This window comes from Actinia tenebrosa, unplaced genomic scaffold, assembly GCF_029948245.1.
Source record: "Actinia tenebrosa isolate PJP-AT-01 unplaced genomic scaffold, QUT_ActTen_1.0 PGA_scaffold12__29_contigs__length_12842862, whole genome shotgun sequence".
NCBI classification, from domain to species: domain Eukaryota; kingdom Metazoa; phylum Cnidaria; class Anthozoa; order Actiniaria; family Actiniidae; genus Actinia; species Actinia tenebrosa.
Window position 1 is genome coordinate 5517839 of NW_028292572.1, and position 21916 is coordinate 5539754.

General features: G+C 36.4%; 2 protein-coding genes across 2 annotated transcripts in view; both read right to left on the reverse strand.

Annotated features, from left to right (window-relative positions):
* Positions 1-21654, reverse strand: part of LOC148912092 (G2/M phase-specific E3 ubiquitin-protein ligase-like) — a 42978-nt gene extending 21324 nt beyond the window's left edge. The window contains exon 1 of the mRNA XM_089028342.1: positions 21556-21654. The gene's annotated coding sequence lies outside the window, so the exon portion shown is untranslated. The remainder of the gene's footprint in view (positions 1-21555) is intronic.
* Positions 7848-8747, reverse strand: LOC116296006 (uncharacterized). Its single transcript, XM_031703975.1, has one exon. The coding sequence runs from the start codon at positions 8745-8747 to the stop codon at positions 7848-7850; it is 900 nt and encodes a 299-aa protein (XP_031559835.1).
* Positions 21655-21916: the final 262 nt, after the last annotated feature.

Genomic DNA, 21916 nt, shown 5'->3' on the forward strand with positions numbered 1-21916 from the left:
GAAAGCGCAACTGATACTCCACGGATTTCTAGAACCAATGAAGGTAAGGAAGCATACATACAAAAAGCAACTGAGGCACGTGGTATTATCTGTAGTGTGATTGCTCCCAAAGTTTGTGAGAAACTATTCCAAGCAATACAGCAACCAATACAGTGCCAGTCCGTCAGATGACCTTGTTGCCTTTATGTCTGCTTATCGTGATGTTTCAAATAAAAACCTTAAAATACAGATCTTGAGTCAGATATTCCATGAAGGAATTGCAGACTTTCCACGAATCTTATGAAAAGGTAAGCTTGAGGCAAATAAAACAAGCAAGAGCACATTCAAGAAAAATCGGGCCAAGTTCAGGTGTCATTAAAATAGCAAAATATGGTGTGCCCCTGGATACTAACAAGGTGGACCACTTTGTTGAATTTATAAACCGGCCGTACTTCTATCAAGATGTTGCTTATGGCACAAGAACATGGACTGTGGATGGAGGAAAGCAAGAAACAATGCCATATGTGATTCGCACCATCTCAAGATCAACAATGATAATGCATGACCGCAGCAAGGCCAGTATGTCAAATGCTGCCTCTTCTACACCCACTACTTTATCAAACATAGCTCACAAGCGTTGGCCATATGTGGGATATTACTGAAATTTTCGACGGTTTTTTCAATTTTGCTAATCAAATATTTATTTATTTATATTTTTGGCTACAGGTTAAAGAGCGAATAGTCTTCAAATTGTTGCTGATTACCTTCAAGGCTCTTCATGGTTCTGCTCCCGCTTATGTCGCCACGCTCCTACAAGAACACAAGCCTGTACGCTCACTGAGATCACCTAAACAAAGCCTACTGTCTGTTCCTCGTACCTTCACTTCAAATTATGGCGATCGTGCTTTCTCAGTTGCTGGTCCTACACTATGGAACTCACTACCCGGACACTACTGAAAACTACCGGTCATTACTGAAACCTCTACTCTTTCAATCACCCTACTTAATTTAAATCTTTTGAACCTGTTTGCTGGACTGAACTATTTATTATTTCCGTTTTTATCTCCACAGCGCATTGAGGTAGCAGAATGTGCTATACAAGCACTGTTGTTATTATCATTATTATTATTGCTAATATTTAAAGAGGTCTCTGAAAGCACGACAAAGATGTTTCTGTCTTTTAGAGTCAGCCAATGCCTCCAAGGATTAACTGTTGACTTTTCCGATGCCGAAGCTAGGGTGCTGACGGAAGTTCTAGGAGACGATGCTCAAAACTTGTTGCAAGGCTGCAAAGTTAGCCAAACCCAACAAATGCACGATTACTATTGTGTACAATGGCGAGTTTTAATGGACAGACAAACAACTGACTCCCTCAAAGTAGCGTTCAAAGAGGTCTTTGAAAGCACGACAAAGAATGTTTCCGTCTTTTAGAGTTCGGCTAACGCCTCCAAGGAATAACTGTTGACTTTTCCGATGCCAAAGCGAAAGTGCTGACGGAAATTCTGGGAGATGATGCTCAAAGCTTGTTGCGAGGCTGCAAGGTTAGCAAAACCCAACGATTGCACTATAGCACTATTGAGAACTTTGGACTTCCATTAAGTTTAAGCAACACTTTTCAATCTCTTGGTAGTGTTCATTGAACTTCTGAAATTCCTCCAAGCTCATGTGCAGCCCTACTGTGTTCTCGTTTGGAGGTGAATCGTAGTCTTCTATAAAAATATTTCTACTTCCATCTTCACTGACAGTCACTGAGACATTTTTCATTAACCAGGATCAGCGTGTTTCTGATTAATATAATATTCTGAAACACAAACAAATATTCGAAATACAAATATTAAAATAATATATAAAAAGGCAGAATATTCAAACCAAAGCGCGCCCCAGATCTCAAAACACAACTCAAAGGCATGGTAATTTATTCGAGATATTTGAAAGACGTAGACTGGGCAATACTACCTATGGTTTGGAACGCCTGCTAAAACTAGCACGAAGGCCTTGTGCCTCATCTTTCCTACTAAAGATACCAAAAAATTCAAAGAAATTCCGCTCAACTCAAAAAATGTCTCGCTTGAATACTGATTATCTATAAAACTTAAATGTTCTTGTTTGGGAATGAATGCAACAAATCGATAACTTTGAAAATCAGGTATAAAAACAAACTCAAAGATTTATTGAATGGCATTTCATTAAACATTATAATATATCGATTAACATAAGTTTACGACTGTAATAATAGTTTGTCCATTCCAAGGGTGGGAATGGTAGTTTCTGATTTGTTGAGTGGTAATTTCTTTCAAGTTAGTCCGTGCTAACTTTCATTGACGGAAGCCAAAACTCTAAACGTCTGAAGCCGTCTGTAGTCGAACCACATCACATCATATCGTGCCATACCAATGAAGTTATAATCATCTACAAATCGATCTACTCAGCTTTCAACCACCAATAAACGACAATAGACTCATGTGCGTTTGAATTGGTTCTATCTAACTACATTCTACAGGTGCAAATTCTGCGTGAAATGAGGTAATCATGTGAGTTCTTCCTCCGATCAGAGCAATGTTGTGTCTTGCAAAGCTCCTAAAACGCAGGTTAAACCACCAACTTAAAATGCTTTTATGCTGAAAAAGGATGAACGAAGCAGTCGCTTTATAATAATTTATTTATCTACAGTCGTGCGCGTCGAGCCGTGGCCACCCATTCAAAGTTTTTGACAGTTTTTTGACAAGTTTGAGTCGTTTGATGACTTCCTGTTGTTTTATATGACCAATCACCTTGCTTGTAATCTAGGGAGCGTGAAGCAATATACTTCAGAGTTACACTTCTTGTGTTGATGTTAGCGCGAACAGAAGAGAATGGCCTTTCAAATTAAAGTTGATTAAGGGGAAAGGTTCACTACTTTCCTATTGGAAACCGTATCCTATGAAACCTTGATAGAGATCATAAAAAAACTCAGCACTTGCACATTTGGATTGAGTTACGATCGCTATCGCTAAAATTTTATGGAACTTTTTAAAACTTCCCAGGTGACTGAAAAGGATGTGATCAAGATGTGGAAGATGCAAAACAAGAATACATTCACCAACATTAAAGTAAGCATCTAAAATTTATGATTTTACTCTAGTTTGGTTCAGAAACACGTGCAATTGTCACTGTCTTCTTGTAGAACTTCAGGAAATATGAGTAAATTGCCCAGTCAACGAAAGGAATTGGGGTAAGATTTTGAAGATAGAGCACTATGCGTCTGCAGTACTAAAGTCTGGTAGAATAACAACATACACCTTCAAGAACATCATGCCCACAATGAAAGAGGCTGAAGTCTTCGAAATTCTTTGCGGAATTTTCAACGGTGAAGTAAAGCTTGCGGAGCTAAACAAAGTCAGCGCACCTAAAACGGTATGTCAGTTACAGCATTTGCCTGACTAAGTACTCAATACAGTATACTGACAAAAGCTCTATCTTATTACAGACGAACACAGAAACAAGTGAAAAAACGACCAACTTCGGCTCAAGACAGGATCACTTAGAAGTTTACAAAGCCGAGAAATTCAGCCTTTTATTTATTTAGTTATTTATTTTTTCCTTGATAACATCATTATGGTATCTGAGTGCTGTTCTCAGGGTAATACAGATAACGAAAGAATTGACAAATTGCCGTAAAAATGCTGCTTCTATTGAAAAAGAAAGAGAAAGTTACAAGAACAAAGCTACAGAGGTATGTACCACAAACACGTTTAGGCCTGGTAGGTGCTTAAGTCGGTTAATGACGCCAATAAATGATTGTGGAGGTTTATTATCTTAACAAAAAAGCTTCGTTTTCTTGTAGCTTTTGAACGAAAAAAATTGTTTAGAGCAGACAATAGATTCCATTGTGAAGCGAACAACAGATAAACGTATCCAACTGGAGGTAATTAAGTACATTACTAACATTTTAGCAGTACCTAGATACACATGTGCGATTCAAGCACATCGATGTCAACTGCAAGAGCGCACTTACAGACAAGCCAGTTGAAGGTTCTTCAGGTTTAAATATCCCTACTGCCAACATGAAGAATGATGAAATAACTGTCCAGCAAACCAACACTGAAAAAGTTGACAAGAGACTGGGGCGCTGTCAAAGGATATTATACACTATGGAAAAAGAGGAGTAGGTAAATCTCTCGTATTTAAGTGGAATGAAAACAGAGATAAGTTACAGGCAGAACTAGCCTTCAACGAGCATAAACAAAATGTGGGAAGAGTGAAGGTGGCAAGAAAAAGGAGAAAATTAGTAGGCGAGAAAGCTAAAAATAGTAATAAATATCCATTGGCTGCTAATCGAGTTCTTGTCCAATTCAAGCTTCAAAGAGCAAGTGGTTGCAAAGTATCAAAGCTTTGGATTAAAAAAAAGGTATTTTTGAGATTAAGGTATTTTATGGCAAAGAAGAAGCTGAGAATCCCAAGGGATACCCACAAAGGTCTCTTAGATAAGTTCCTGAAGGCCATTGATCATACGTAAGAATCTATATATGATAGGCCATTCATTTATACCTGACAATCATAGAATGGTTGCCATAAATCCACGAGATAAAAAATAGTGTGATAATCAATAAACACAAAAGAAAAGAAGGCAAATAAATTCTTCTAGTAGTCTGCTAGAGTGATTTCATGCGAAACAATTAAAATTAAATGACTTACAAGTTCGTGTTGCTAGTTATGAAGAACAAAATAGAGCAATAAATTTAGAGACTTCTGCTTATTATTACAAGTACCATGCCAATTTTTCATTGGGTTAAATAAACTCACTCTTATTTCACTGGGTTATTGCAATCACTATAACACCAACTCAAAAAGTTAACAGTTCTTGGTAAAACTGAATTTTGCAGGAACTCCCAGTTGACAGTTATTGCACAAACTTTATATCTGAAAACTGGGCCCAGCAATTAAGGACAGACATTAGGTCAATAAAAGTGAAAATAAATAGGCTGGAAAAGACAAATGTTCAAATGACAGAGGCACTGGCAGAAACAGCTAAACATCCAGTCACAATAACAACAAGTACATGTGTGTTTTACTTATTCAAATTTGGTGTGTCATTGCTTTCATGCTTTGTATGCAAATACCAGGGATGCAGGAGCAAATTTTTATTGGGTGGACCTGAAATAAAAATTAGGTGGTTCAACTGCAAATTTGATTTGATTGTTATAAACTTGCATAGAAAATGCCATAGCTATTTCTACCTCTACTAAATCTTCATCTTCATTTGAAAAATTATTTATTTCTCAAAAGTGGGGTGGCTCCTTTGTCCCTGAATACACACTTGCACAATCTGTTATATGTGTTACATGATGTTGTATATTTTGTTTGTGACAGGCTGTCAGACTGAGGATGTAGTAGAAGAAAAAATGCTTTCTGTTGATCAAGAGCAAATTGACATGGAAACTGACACCAATGAAGAAATAGAGCAAGAAGTGAAAAAAGGTTTAGAGCATGATGAATAATTTCCAATGGAGGATGACCCAATCACATCTAGCAGTACTGTAGAAGATGATTATGTTCAACATGGTGATGATAATCTTAATAATGTCAGACAAGGAAATGTAAACCACAGGTAAAATAGCAGTTTTTAAATTTCATCAGCAAAGAACCCCTTTTAATTATACCAAACATACAAAAATACTTCTTTCTGATAAAGCCAGATGCTATGTTGTTTTTTTTTTTATTTGCGTATTTTTATTTTCACATTCATCAAATGCACGTTGTAATTTTAATTTCTCGGATAGTGGTATTTCCTGTTCTAATGGAATGCTTTTCTGATATTTTTAATGCAATTTTTGTTGATTATATGAAAATTGAGAGCTTTTAATTGTCCACAACTTACATGAAACCTACAAGTATAACTATTTATAAAATGGAATTGAATTTCTTTTAAATATTCAGATTGGAAACTCAAGGAAAAGATTGCCGTGAGGAACCAAAGGGCATTGTGTTTCTCTCAAAACTCATGCTTCTTTTTTAATTCTGCCACCAGTTTGCGGTTCTATCTAGTTGTGCCTATTGTTGGGTAAATACCCCATTACCGAGTACTTGTAAGCCTCCTCTGATTCCTATCTGTACTTTTAAACCACATGATTGTTTGCTGTGTGACTTGATTGACATGGAAATTCGAATAATTTATCAAAACTTGTCAAAGGTAGGATCTCTACAACTCTCTGGGCTTCCCACTCTACTTGAATGAAGGGAGTCTATATCTGCAAAGTTATGACATTAACGACCCACAACACAAATTTTCACCTTCTTTTGCCAAATTGCAAGATGTCTAAGTATAACCTAAGGAAAAGCAGGACTTTCTCCTTACCTAGATACAAAACAGTTTGATCCTCAGCCATGCAAATAACTAATAAGCCCTAGTCCCGTAGGTCACTGTGACAGTTATGGGTAGTCACGTGGTCTGCGCATGCTGTCTTAATGGGTGGTTCCCAGAAATCAGAGTGTTGCAGCTAAGCCTTCTGACGAGATACTTATTCGTAAAATTCAATTTGGGAAGAAAAATATACGCTCTGCATCAAAAGTTATCAAGTACGACCCTTGGGAAGCTTAGGAAAGAGAAATCAACAAATATGAGTTTGACATTCTTTGCAATGATTTACAGCATTCAATGAAATCAAGTTCATTTTTCTTATTCCATGACATTAAACCATTGAGTTCAACATGAAGTGAAAATGTCATTCCACCAAAAAAAAGTGAGGAAATCTTAGACTTACTTTTTGGGGACTGTTATGACATTGCATCCAGGAACTTTGAAGAAATGATAGATATATATGTATCAAACATGACCATAACTGACAGTCAAATCTTAAATATAGAAGTGGCTACCAGAGGAAAATCACAAAATGATGAGTGGAAAAATAAGAGAAAGGAATTTTTAACTTCATCCAATTTTGGCACTGCTGCCAAAACCAAGGTTGAGCCATCTAAAAAAGCACACTTTACACAAATCCTAAAACAGAAGCTATTCAGTATGGCTTGGAAAATGAAGGACGGGCAGTTTCTGCTTACTTGAATCTGAAAAGGTAGCATGGGCTGAAGCTTAAGGCAAAGGAAGTTGGACTTAAAATATCAAAGAGGAACCATACCTTGGGTCCAGTTTAGATAGAATAATCATCAATGAAGAAACTAAGGAGCAATGGGGACTGGAGGTTAAGTGTCCTTTAAGTAAAGTGGGCAAAACTGCTGAGGAAGCTGCAGAAGATAAAACATTTTGCTTGCAAAAAAATGAAGGCATCCACCTGAAGGAGGTTCATAATTACTATCATCCAATACAAGGACAACTGTATGTTTGTCAGTTACCATATGTAGACTTTGTTATTTATTTTGGAGATAATATGCCCCTTTATGTGGAACGAGTTTTCAAAGGAAAGGAATGGGAAACACATACTTTACCCAAAATAGAGTATTTCTAAAAGAAGGCATTTTACCAGAAATGTTAACACGGAGGATTTAGAGAAACACAATCCTTTATCAACATGGTGGATGGAAGCCATATATGGTACCAAGAAATGTCGAAAACTCCAACTCTGTAAGTATTTTAGTTTAAATTATAACAATAGGCAATGTGCATCAAACTTCTTTAAAAATGAACAGAAAAATCAACTGTCAGAAAAGTGACTCAAAAACTGTGTGTGATAATATATAAATATAAACAAAAAAGTTTAAGGAAAAGGAATTGAAGAGAATTTTTTGAGAAAGCAGAAAAGGGCAAAAGGAATTTCTCATTATGCTTTTCTATGATTGAAATCTGAGCTCATGCACATTGGTTATTGTTTAATGAATCATTATGATGGAATTCAAATACAATCATTTATAAAAACTAGTAAAATAAATCTTAAAAATCACTTAGCAAGCTTTAAATGATTATCCTCATCACCTGGAGGCAGAAGTGGAGACCAAAAATTAGTCAATAAAGCACATACTGTGAATACCTGTGATATGTATGGAGCTAGTGAAAGGGGGAAATTTCCATCCAAAATATGAAAGGTTTTTATCCGTTGTATAGCCCTCTCAACATGGATTGTGACAGAAGCAATGTTCATTGTTTTTTCAGTATCTGCTGCAAAAAACGGACGTCTGGACTGCAAGGATGGAGGCATATTCACTCGTACACCAGGTGGGACGATATCTTCAATTTCGAATCCTTTGTCGACCATCACATTGTCGCCTGGTTCAAGAAGTTCTAAAACTCTACTGTCTTGAGTTATCTGTTTGTCACTAACTTTTCCACTCCATGCATCTGATTTGAATGTCACCTGACCATTTGGTGAAATGCAAACCAGTATCTTCCATGTGTTGTGGTGCTTATATTGAGACCACGTCTGGGACTGTGCTAGCATGGAAGAAGGCTTTTCACTGAATATTTCAGTGCAATCTAAGATAATTCTGCTCGTAGAGTATTTAATAAATTCTTTGGCCATGTTTTTTCTGATGAGAGCTTGGTTTGGAAAAGGGAAAATAAGTTTGAGTTCATAATATAAGAAATTAATCCATGTGTTGCAGATTTTTGATGCCAAACCAGCACTGATTCCAAATCGGTCTGCTATATCATAAATAAATAGGTCAACCCTTAGACTAACAAGGACCAGAGAGAATTCATCCAGTGGATCAAGTTTCCTAGCAGGCCCAGGTTTTTTTGTATCCTTTCCCTCCTGGTATGCAGTGCCTTCTTTAAATCCCTTTTCTCCTTTCCAATATTGCAGGTTCTGCACTTTAGGCTCCAAGTACCTATAAAATGCCATTTAAGTCTTGTAATTTGGGAAACCAGTATAGAATGAGACTGCTTGATCATCTTCACTACTCTTATCCAACGAAAAATATCTATTCTTATGATAGACACATTCATTATTCAGCTCTTCTATTTTAGCCTTCAGACATTCTTGCTCTTTCTTCAACTGCTCAATTTCTATTTTCCTTCTTTCCCCTTCTAGGTCAAGAGAAAGACGTGACAATAGAGGAAGAATTGAGGAAGAAAGAAGAAGAAGTTGAAAGGCAGGAGGAAGAATTGAGGAAGAAAGAAGAAGAAGTGGAAACGTTGAATATAATGATGGGCCTAATTTTTTTTTTTTTAATCATCACCGTCATTATTTTTGTTAATGCTACTATTTATCCCTATTTATTTACTTTGAAAGAGGCAGCCGGGGTGTACAATTCACCTTAGGCTCAGTGATTATCACTGGATATTGCATAATTATTGTTAGTTATTGTCATTGTAATCCTTTTTTAGGATTGCCTTTTCAAGTCCAAGTGGGTCCATTGGAACCAAGGCCCAAAAAGGAAAGGAATGAGCAAAATAAATCGAATGGGTTTGTGTCTTGATTTTTTTCATCAAGAAGAAAACTTGTACCTGATGTCAACTTTACTGTATTAAAGGTGGCTAAGTACATTCTTGCAGCATAACAAAGTAGAGCATTCACCTATCCATACTTGATTCATGTTTATTCCTTCTTCTGAGGTTTATTGAGCAACACCATGTACCTCCCCATTCTGTTAAGCCGTAGCACCATCTTCTAACTACAAATGCATGCTAAATATCAAGTACCAGTTCTAAAAGGACGCAAACGTCTAATTTTTGCAAACCCAACTCTGACTTTTCAAAGGAGAAAAGAAATATTGTTAATGTATTTTTTTTAGTTCCGAAATAGTTATTATTTTGTTTGTTTGTTTGCTCCTTGTTTACAGAGGACAAGGAAATATGCAACATCTGCCACCGCAATAAAGGAAGAATAGCCATGGTTGAGTGTACAAGGTGTGGACAGTGGCAGCACACTTCTTGTGCAAAGTTTCCGTTGAATAAAGCAAGGAACATTCCTTTCGTTTGTCGCGAATGTTAAAGTTACGATAGAGAGTTTTTAAACTCAAACGTGACCAAATTTTGTTCGTTTTCCTGTAAATCACTTTAGGTTTCGCAAACCCACTTACCAACGAGAAATATTCTTTTGTTTATCTACGATTTGGAGAGTTTTTCGATTCCTTTTTTGCTAATTTTAAAGAAATTTTTTGCTAGTCAACGGACGTTTCACGTTTGCCGTTAACGTGATGCTTAAACTCTCTATTATTACGTGATGTGTATGAAAGGAGTGCAATATGACAGTGACGTTCAAAGAATAATAAAAAATACAATGTAGATGTACATGGTGTTAGTTTTTAATCGTTTAGGGAGGAACATTTGCTAGTAATCATTTCAACCTTCTTCAACTCGCTGAGATATTAGTGCGTAAAAGACTACGAATACTGATTTAAAAATATATAAAGTTTATGAATAATGAAGATAGCCAAGTCTTTTTGGGCTTCAGAAAAAAATATTTCAAGTCGTAGCGCTGTAGCGTTTGTAGCGCTGTGGCGTTTGTAGCGTTGTTGCGTTTGTAGCGCTGTGGCGTTTGTAGCGTTGTTGCGTTTGTAGCGCTGTAGCGTTTGTAGCGCTTTAGCGTTTGTAGCATTTGTATGGTTGTAGCACTGTAGCGTTTGAATGGTTGTAGCACTGTAGCGTTTGTATGGTTGTAGCACTGTAGGCGTTTGTATGGTTGTAGCGCTGTAGCGTTTGTATAGCGCTGTAGCGTTTGTATAGCGCTGTAGCTTTTGTATGGCTATAGCGTTTGTATGGCTGTACGTTTATATGGCTATAGCGCTTTATCGTTTGAGGGTCGTAGCATTGTTTGGAATTGGAAGCAGAGAGCCATACTCTACATCGTACATAGAAAGACAGTTCGAAATACTGAGAAAACAGTTTTGGGAGTATGTATCAAGAAATGCTCTATTGTTCTATTGACATTTGCTTCAACAACAGGGGATAAACGTGTTTAAATAAGGAAAGTATTATTGTGATGAACAATTTCTTAGTGACAGCTCCCATTAAGTATCAGTAACTAACCTGTTTCCGTTTAAAAAAAAGCCAGTTTGACGGCTTACTTGTAGTTGTTTACGTCCACCCAAGAATCATGTTTGGAGCTGTATCCTTTCCAGTGAAGTAGGAATTGTACTCTTCCTTCCAAATCAACTCGCCTATCTAATACTTTTGATACTCAATACATCATGTTTCGCTCTGACTGGCAGTTAGCTGTGCAGCACTTCTGAGATGCATGCACCTTTCAATACGTAATAAAACAATAGAATTGTTGAGCGGCAAATTAAAGACGGTTCTACTATTGTAAACTAATTGGCAGCCCGGCATACAGTATTGAGAAATTTCTTACAAATCAGAAAGTGCATATGCATCATCATAAGAAAGCCAAGTTTGCTGCAATAATTAATTAGAGTTCCCTTGACCCACGCTCAAACTAGCCCATAGTTGATAATTAACTATGCTTTGCCGCATCATCTGGGGTGAAGGCAATCAAAAAGCATGAAGAGATGCCAACTTGATTATAAAGCTAAGATCAACAAAATTTGTGACGTCCGTTTGATAAACTTGATAGCACACTCATCTCAAGAACTGGTACTTAGCTGCAGTACTTTAATACAAAAATACCGTGTCGTATTCTAAATATTTGTTCAATTTTGTGATTGAAATTTGAAACTCTTCTCTAACTGCCCAAAAGTGTTATGACACGCACCTATATATATCCTGCCGACTCACACCGTTCTTTCATACTCAGATCACAATGGAGAAGAGAAATGCGAGAGTTTTGTGTCCGTGCTTCCTATGCTTGCATAGAGCAACCGATGTTCAAGAAATTTAAATACCTCAAAACTCATCTAATACATTTTCACCATCTGCCCAAACACACCCATGCAGATGATAAGTGTCCGTACTGTGGACTTCATCTCACAGGCGGTCTTCACAAGACTTTTGCCCATGTGTGCCTAGAAGGTAGATCACTCAGAGCGAGCCAGTACTTTCACAAATGAGTGGAGCACAAGTTTTACATAATACAGGTTTGCTCAATGATGAGGTTAGAAGCATTTTTGTCAATAACGGACAGTAGTAATTGCTGATCAGCGAGGCTGCTCTCTGAGAGGATAAAACTTGTTTGTAAAACTTTTTGAAGTACAATAGATGCTGCTATTACTCAACTTTCAAAAACAACGAGATATGTTGGTTTAATCAAAGTATAACTCGGCAGGCTTTGAGTTGAAATTTACGAGCACAAAATTCTTATAAGTAGGGTGGACTGGCAAAAACAGATATAGTGATTTCTGATTTTTCACTGTAAGCTATTGAATGATTTTTTAAGACCCTGTATCACGAATTAAGGAGAAAAATATAAATCAGAGGAAAAGAAAAGACTGAAATCAATTGTGTGAGGCTCACAATCTTAGTTTAGTTTTGTAGAGTTTTTGTCATTTCTTGATTCTAAAAATTCTGCTAAGCTAGGTCTCACGAATACAAATAAAAGCTTTGTCACTTGTGTTCTGTTCATAGTGCAAAGCAAATTATAACTTCAAGTAGAGCAAGGAACTGTCATAATACTAAATTAGACCAAGCGGGCAGTAAATGAGTTAAAAAAGCGAATAGAAATTCCCATACACTAGCTTGAGTTATGTAGGTCAAAAACTTTGGTTCTCAAGACGCTGGTATTTGTTCTGTCCCGAATACACAAACTACCTTAACAGCCATTAGAGGATGTGCTCTGTAAATTAAATTCTTCAATAATACCGAAATAGCCATTCAAAAGTTTTAGTAATATTAACTTCGATAACGCAAATGAGTCCTAAAATCCCTTTTCTGTCATGAGATATGAAAACAAATAATAAGATACAGATATGAGCTTATCAAACTACTCCATTGTATAGATGTTATAACTGCACTTCTGACAAACCAAATAAGTTTATTATATTTTAATTTGAGATACTGCTCTGAAAAGCAAATTATTTCTCAGTTGACACGGTTTTCTTTGTTATTCACAAGGCTTTATTTTTGTTATAACCCTCAATATATAGCTAGTTATTAACCCGGTTAATAACTATATATAGACCTCGCATTTATAATGAGCAATTTTTGATAGAAAACCTTTTCAATTGATAAATAAAATAATTAATCACATGAACTAAGAAAATGATAGTATCATTAAGTAAAGTCTGCCGCATTACAGTCCATATGCTTGTTCTTATTGACATTTTCATTGATTTGTTCTGCTGCGCTCAATGTTCAAATATTAAGCTTGAATTAATAAAGAAAATAGCCAGGATCTAAATGACAAGCTTTATTTTCGTAAAAGACCTAATTAGAAGTGTTAAAGTTCTCTATGTAAAATGTCTTCTTAGTAAAGAGAAATATAAGTCAATAAAACTACATCTTTCAATGAACAATGAAAGAAGCAAAGGCAAGACAAGAAAAGCAACACCAATAGGAAATGCTGGTAAAGTTCATAACACACTACCTTATGAGAAACTCAAATCTTTTATTAAAAGTATCAACATTTGTACTGTCAGAGACCTCAAATCTGATTTCTGTTATGATCTTGATAAGGATAAATAAATTGATGGTTCTTATGGAGATTTACAAAAGTTTATCTTAGAGCTAGCTGAGATGTATATTCCTATTGATAAAGAATTAGAAGAAAACAATTTTCTTTTGCATTTTGGTGATCCAAAATATAGTTTAAAATTGGCCATTGGCGCTGATGGGGCACCTGTTGGCAAAGATGACGAGGCAACTGCTTGCCTGATGTCTTTCATGAATGTTGGCGACAGAATAAGCAGCAAAAATGAAAATTTCTTTGCTTGCCAGAGCAAACTGTCCTGAATCACATATTGCCATGATAAGGTATGCAAAGAAGCTTTGTTGAGGCCAATCCTCGACAACGGCATTATTAACTCCGGAGTTTCCGCGTTCAATTCCACGTTTCCGTATTGATTCCCGTAGTGCTTTGCGCGGTATGTAATAACCATGTGCTCGAAGTAGTGTGCTCAACCTGTGTTGTCAATTCGATGAGTTTTGTATTGTTTTTCCCCTAATTTTTCTCCGCATCGTTGTAATTTTTGCCTTGGGATTATCTTAGGTTTTCCCGGGCCTTTCATTGGTATGTTTTCACGGTATTCCTACATATCTGTAATGTTTACATGTGCCACAATAAAGTGTAGCTTTACTGCGTAAATAATGCCCGTGTAGAACAGAGTCGACACATTCCTCCCAAAGTATCCCAGTGTATATTGGGTAACTGCCCTCAATTTTTCAAAGAGTATTTTCATTTTAATCAGCCTAGGGTAACCAGACAGAACAAATTGTTATATTTGCCAAGAGTTAGAAAAGAAACTGCTAAAAAGTCTTTTTGTTATAATGGATGTATTTTATATAATACATTTATCTTGTAAATAGTTTGTAGGTTTTATATATTATAGATAGATATAAATTTTTAGATTTTAATATTTTGTACATATGTATGTGACGTAACTTTCGTATTAACTTTTGATATTATTTGTATTTATTTATTTTTGTAAATATTTGCCAGGGCTTCCATGGATAGCAGAGTTTTAATTAGCTCTGAAGGGACTACCCTGGCTTTACTTAGTTTATTTTCAAATAAAGGCTTCATTCATTCATTCACTACTCCATGCTTTGTAGAGATATTGATGAATTAGAAAAAAAGCGATTCACTATTGCAGGGTATTCAGTTCATTTTAAGATAACCCTGGTCGCTAGTGACATGAAATGGCTAGCAACATTTTCAGGAGGGCTATCAATTGCAGCTCATTATTTTCAAGTTTTTCGAATACCATAAATTGCATATAATAATTTTGACAACTGAGTAAGGTAGTATTGAGCAAAGAGATTTCGTCATTGGAAGCTTAGCAAAAAAACATGGCGTAATGAGACCTGCCGTTACCAAGGAGGAATTTAGAGCGATTTTTGGAGATTCCGATGATGAAGATAGAGTTGAAGATGAAGATGAATCCAATATTGATTTGGATGGCCTTAGACCAGTTTCAGACTTGAGTGAAGGCGAAGAAAGTGATTCTGAAGAATCGGAAGCCGAAGGTGAAGTTGATGAAGAGTTGTGGATGGAGGAACTTTCAAACTTTACCCTTCCAGGATTCAGTAGTTTCTCAGCATTGTTAATAGACTTGGGAAACAATCCTAAAGATAACAATCTCTTCTTTGAAATTTTTGGAGAGAAAAATCTTCAGCTTATTGTCTTGGAAACCAATAGGTATGCCCGACAGCAACTCGTGAGCAAGCCCGATCAACTTGCTTGCTGGAAAGACACAACGGCAGTCGAAACGAAGACACACTTTGGACTTTGCATAATAATGGGAAGCAATGTTTTGCCTGCAGTCGCCAATTATTGGTCTACAGCTCCTTGTCTCGGAAATCAAGCTGTTAAATCTGTGGTGAGGAGAAACCGATTTCAAGAAATATCGCAGTTCCTGCACTTCAACGATTCAATGAAAGCACCGCCATGTGGGGACGCCAACTGTGACTTACTCTTCAAAGTAAGGCCGGTTTTGAAAAAGGTCCTAGAAAATACCCAGAGATACTACTTGCCCAAAAAAAACATTGCTGTTCATGAAGGAATTATTGCCTTTAGAGGCAGACCTTCTTTCAGGCAATACATGCCTGCCAAGCCAACGAAATACAGCATCAAAGTTTGGATGGCCAACGACTCGTCAAAAGGTTATGTCTTGAACTTCGAAATTTACATGGGAAGTGAAGCAGAGAAGCGTGTTCACGGACTTTGCTATCAAGTTGTAATGAACATGGTCAAGCCTTTCTTGAAAAAGAATCATGACATATGTTTTGATAATAATCAAACAACCAGGCGAGCTTGCTCAAGCACAGAAAGGCAAGATTGTTTTTACCAAATGGCACGACAAGTGAGCTGGTCTTTTCTGTTGACAAACATTTCTCATGATCAACCCTCTCGAACTGTTCAGCGTGTGAAAAAGGGGAGAAATATCGAGATTGAGAAGCCTCATGTATCAAACACAAAAAACAGCGAATGATGTGCCGTCTGAGAGCCTTAAGGTCACTGTTGTAGCATTTGCTGCATTTCAACTAATAGATGCAATATCTATATTTAACAGAGTAAAGTAGAAAAAAAAGAGTAAAGAGAAGTCATCATTGTATGAGTTAGAAATAATTTGCTCTCTCAGTTTCAAGACATGTTCTACATTACTCAAAAAAGTAACCCCAACCACTTGGACTATCAGCTATGCAGTTCCATTTCATGCCAAACTATTATTTAAGAAGTTTGGCTTTGGCCTAGGGATAAACACAATGCAGGGGCGAGAGGCCAAACATGTAGATTTAGCATCATATGCTCAACCAATTACGGTCTTTTCGCTACCTTGCACTTTCGCTACTGCACATTTGCTACTAATAGAAGTTGATTTGCTACTTAATAGAAATCGATTTGCTACCTCGAAGAAGCACAATCGCTACTTTATCTTAAGATGCCTGTAAACCTCCTCTATAACATTTTGGATTGTTTATTATCAGTAATTTTAAGTAATCTATTATTATTTGAATGTTTTCTTAAAGAAAGAAATTTCAAAGCGTATTTGGCATAATGGAGAAGTCGGCCGAATATCCGTCTTGTGATCTGTTATATCAAACAGAGTTCTTGCTTTCGCTCATTTCTTAGGAAATTTTTTGAAGGATATTTATGTCAAGGAAGTGTTTTAGCTTTGAAGCAAGCAATCTAGTGGAGTTATTTTGGCTTCGTAGTAAAGTAGCAAATGGACTCATGGCATTGTGTTACAACAAACAAATCGAAAGCTATGAGAAACGAGAAACGTAGCCTTTTTTTGTCTCCACTTTTGCTTGATGACTAAGTAAGACTTTAAAATACGCATCACGCATCACGCCAGGAGTCCATTTGCTACTTTACTATGAAGCCAAAAAACTCTAAAAAAGCTTCACTAGATTGCTTGTTTTGTAGCTAAAATTCTTTCTTGACATAAACCCTTTTATCTTAAAGTCAAACTTTTAGTCATCAAGCAAGAGCGGGGATAAAAATAAGCCTTCATTTTTCATAGCTTTCGATTTGTTTGGTCACACAATGCCAAGAGTCAAATCGCTACTTTACTATGAAGCAAGCCAAAATAACTCTGAAAAACTCGACTAGATTTCTTCTTTGTAACTAAAATTTTTTATTTGTCAGAAAAGTTCTTCATTGAATTCAAGATTCTGTTAGTCCTCGTTAACTCGCACGTAAATGAGATGTAAATATCTTCTCTTCGCTAGGTTTAGATCACTCAATCGAAATCTGACCAGAAAATTGATAACTTTCAATGCCGTAAAACACAATTTAAAATTATCGATATAGACTCAAAATTAATATATATGTAATATATCTTCCTGATATTGTGATATTTAACACTTTGAGATAAGGTAGCGAATCGACTTCTATTAAGTAGCAAATCGACCTTTTAGGTAAGTAGCGAAAGTGCAAGGTAGCGAAAAGACCAGATACCTGCTCAACACACTACTTGTTCACATCGATGGCTTAGAGATTTGCACATCCCAAGAAATGTGGAGAGCTTAGAAGATGTCAAAGTAATATGGGAAGTTGGCACAAAGAACCTTGTACCACTAAATTTGTGGACAGCCAGGATGAGAAGGCCAGGAGAAATAGTGGCAATCATTCTTCAATCTTTAACCAAAGAAAAAAGGTTTACAATGCTTTCAAAGTAAGTACTTCTACAGAGTCTATTATGGTTACTTTACTACTTTCGACCAATAAATTATAAAGCATGAAAAATACTTTGAACACAAAAAAAGCAGAACCATCTTATATTAAATATTTTTTTCTTCATTGCGTGTTTAACAATATTTAGTGGGAAAGAATTGTAAAAGACCTGCACATGCTCATTCATTTACACACACACTCAATTAATTTGTTTATTTATCGTCTTGGAGGAAAACTGTAACCAGTAAAAATAAACGAATAAGGCCTTGGTGGTGAAGTAAAAGAGTGGTTTTCATGCTCAGGTGGCTCCAATAAACTGCATTATGCCAGCAGTCAAGTGGTACTGACATCTAATAGAAGTTTAGTTTTCCTGGCGACAACTCTGTTTTTTCTTGCTTATGGTCAGGGCTATCCAACCTACTATAAACTTCTACATTTGCTCCCCTACTTGCTATTCTCAAAGCAAAGACCTTAAGAAAGTACAGTGTAGTCGGGTTTTTAATACCCGATGAATCTATGTTTTCAAATTAATTAATAAATAAATAAATGAATAAATAAGAGATGCCAGTCCTTGGGTTCAATTCAGGAAAGTATGATCTGAACAGGGTGAAAGAGTTCCAGCTCCCATTCTTAGTGAAATATGAATCCATAAAGTTCACCATAAAGAGGAACAACAACCACGTGTTTGAAAACTTAACATCTGAAATTCCTGGACATTACAAATTACTTAGTGCCAGGGTTCAGTTATGCACAGTTCCTGAAAGCCTATGATTGTCCGGCTGCTAAAGGTTAGTTACCTATTTAAAATTATTCTCTTAAAAAGAATTTTTCTCTGTTAATGACACTACTTTCTTATTTCTTTCTTTTTTTTTTTTTTCTAGGCATCTTTCAGTACTAGTGGGTAAACAGTTTACACAAGCTCACTCATCCTGATCTCCCTCCACGCCAAGCGTTCTACTCATCCTTGACCAACAAGAATATCTCGGTTGAAGAGTACTGATCTTCTCAAGAGGCACCAGAATATTCACACTATTCTCAACAACAAAGCTATTGTGAGTTTGGAGTGCAACAAGAATACTGGACGTCCCTATAAAGACAACCTATGCTTTTTTCGGTGTTTGGCTGTCCATAATGGCTGCCACTTGAAGAATCTAGAGAGTGACACCAAGCATTATTTCAAGAGGTTAGTAATTCATTTTTAAAAAAGTCAAAACATAGTAAAAAGATGCGCCTGTTTTGTTTCCCCCCTGAATAACCGCTAATTAGTTGTAATTACTAGTCTTTTGTTATTATATTTTCAAAACATTTTAGAGAAAAGGTTAAATTTATCAAGCTCAAGCCCCTGGACCATTGTTGGGCTCTCAATGAACAACAGATTTTAGAATTGGTTGTGAATGGGTCTTTATTTGGAGAGGTGGAATGCAATAACAAAGTTCTGGAGTTCGAGAAGATATTGGGGATCATATGAAGCAGTTTGCCGAAGACCATGACCTTATGCCACAGTTGGCCGTAGCTTGATTGGAAGTATGAAGGGAGAGAAAATTTTGCTGGCCACTCCGTTACTGAAATGGTATTTGGAGCACGGGTTAGAAGTGACAAAGATCTATCAAGTGGTAGAGTTCACTCCTAACCATTGCTTCAAACCATCAGGTAATGCCGTGTCTGATGCGAGAAGAGCCGGGGATGTTGATCCCAGTAAAGCCATCATCGCAGATATAATGAAACTGGTAAGTCGTTGATACTTCACGAATTTACATAATACAATTGATTAATTTTTGCTTTCATTCTCAATTATCAGGTTGGAAATTCTAGTTATGGAAAAACCATCACGAACCAGATGAAGCACAGAAGTAAAGTTCTGTGATGATGGACATGTGTTCAGACCCCATAGACGAGGATACCTACGAGGTACAGTTGGCGAAGAAATGCATCAATCTGAATCTTCCCATGCAGATGTGATTCTTTGTTTACCAATGCGCTAAATTACGCATGCTAGAATTTTATGATTTTTTAGATTATGTGGACTGTATTGATTTTCAGTATTGCAAGATGGACACAGATTCGGCGTATGTAGCTGTTTCTGGAGCAAATGTAGAAAGTTTAATTAAACCGGAGTTGAGGTTTATGTCTACACACGCTCTATTTTGTTCTCTGCCATAATTAAAGACAGCCGAGCTAGAAATATTAATTTATCAATTTTGCAGTCAAGGATTTCAAGCCAAGAAGATAGAGATGATTTTGAAGCAATTATTCCCAAGAATTTTCAATGAACTTCATGGGCAAAACCTTGTGTTGGTTTATCTATTCATGATTCATCTACTCGAACAGTGTTTTCTGCACAAACAAGCAAAGATCGATGAGGAGAACAGGGTTTCAAGAGTCAGAATTATACAATAAGCGATATTGTAGTAAACAAATATTTCATTCAGTATATTTCATATAGTCTTATAACCTATTTTTATGTATTCACATTAACTGTTTTGGCTTCAAAGTCTACTCACAAAGGAACATGAGGTACATAGCAATATTTATTAATATTTCTAATATTTGCTCAAGACTTCTATTCCAGGGTTTGATCTTTGCCGTTCGAAGCGTATGATCTCCTTTAATTTTTCTTCAAAAAATGGCAATCCATTTAAAAATATCGATAAAATGTAAAATTTAAATCCATTATGAGAGAGGTCTTGAGCAAATATTAGCCTGTATTTACGTTTTAAATGAAGCATTTTGATTTCAAAGCGAGCTATATGATTTTCGTGCGAATGAGCACGTTCACGAAAACTAAATACATATGCCCAAATCCGGACTGGAACTGGAATTGGAGTTTTTCAGATTGAGGTTTTCGATAACTTTGATGAGTAAGGTTTGTTTTGATTTTTCTTTCTGAGAAAGTGTTCACGAATAAATTCTGTATAGTTTTACTGTGCATTGCTGATCGACTCAATTCAAAATGCCCACTTATTTATTTCATCAAAAGCATCAATAAATTAAATCACAACAGAGACACCTACCAAAAGTGTAAATGTCTAACATTACTTCTCTAGATGCCCAACCTTTCCAGCAATCACATCACATATTTCGATTTCATGCCTATATTTCATAACCAGGCCCATCTTTACCAGGTATCCCTGCGCACCCTGAGCCCAGGGTCTTGTTAAATCTAATACTTCATTCACACCAAGGCTTAAACATGTGTTAAAGTGGTTTATTTAAACAGGTTTGAAAAAAACTATCTACCAACACTGCACAATCTTTGGTAAAATGAATATACATGTAAGCTTTTCTTTGTCTTGCTCTGATAATATTTGAGAAAGTTTCATTAAAATTTAGGTTTCTAGTTTCTCTTTTTTTTTCCCCCTAATGAAAACACAGTTTAACTAAACAGGTTTAGGTGTGAATGGGGTATAAGTTTGCTGTAGTAGCATTATTTTTTTCTCTGCGACTTGATTGATAAAACAAGTGTTGATGAAGTAAGGAGAAACAAGATGTTTATCAAAAAATAGAAATGAGCTATTGTTATCCGTAATTTGAGCAGTTTATTTTATCTTGGACTATAACATAACTGCAATAAATGATAGTTTTCCGTGGTTACAGGCGAAATAAACCAATTGGGATGGTTGGGAGATCACTCGAAAAGGTAGTCTGATCTTTTATCTTGTTCTCCCAACCATCCCGCGTGGTTTACTTCGCCAGTCACAAACGGAAAACTATCATTCATGCCAATAAGTCCGAATTCGACTAGTAGAAAGGCCGGAAGGCTTTCAAAAACACGTATGATTCCTAATTATCCTGTTTTGTTGCATTAAAAGTCACTAGGAATCTGAGTTTCATGGCCATTTTTTATGTGAGCCAAAACTTTGTATTTTGGCGCCATCTTTGTCGCTCGGGAAGATGTCTTCTTTAAACCTCTCAAAATTTGCCAAAACACGAAATATTTTAACTTTAAACCTAATGAATAAACTAACGGGTATATACTGACCTTACCATCAAGGATAGATGAGTGAAAAAGCAGAAAGAAACATCACCAGATAGATGAAGCGTCGACAAACTGTAAACTTCAACACTACGTTAGTTCAACGACGTGATTGCTGGAATGCGAACATCAAGTACGATAGGTCAGCGGGTGATCCACCACAGGGGCCCCGTTACGAGAACGAGCGCTACCTCGATAGCCTGCGTGCAGAACTCGACTATAGTATTTTAAACTCCCTCAAAAACGTTTTATTTTCACGGTTAGGTTAGTAGATTTTCCATACAAATTCCTTTAGTAATGTTCTTGAACTTAGCTTTTCTTTATTCTAGAAATAAACGACTGAAGAAGAGGGCCAATGGGCCTTTCA

Coding starts and splice junctions, on each gene's coding strand:
- LOC116296006 (XM_031703975.1), bottom strand. CDS start 8,747: ATGGCATTTTATAGGTACTTGGAGCCTAAAGTGCAGAACCTGCAATAT.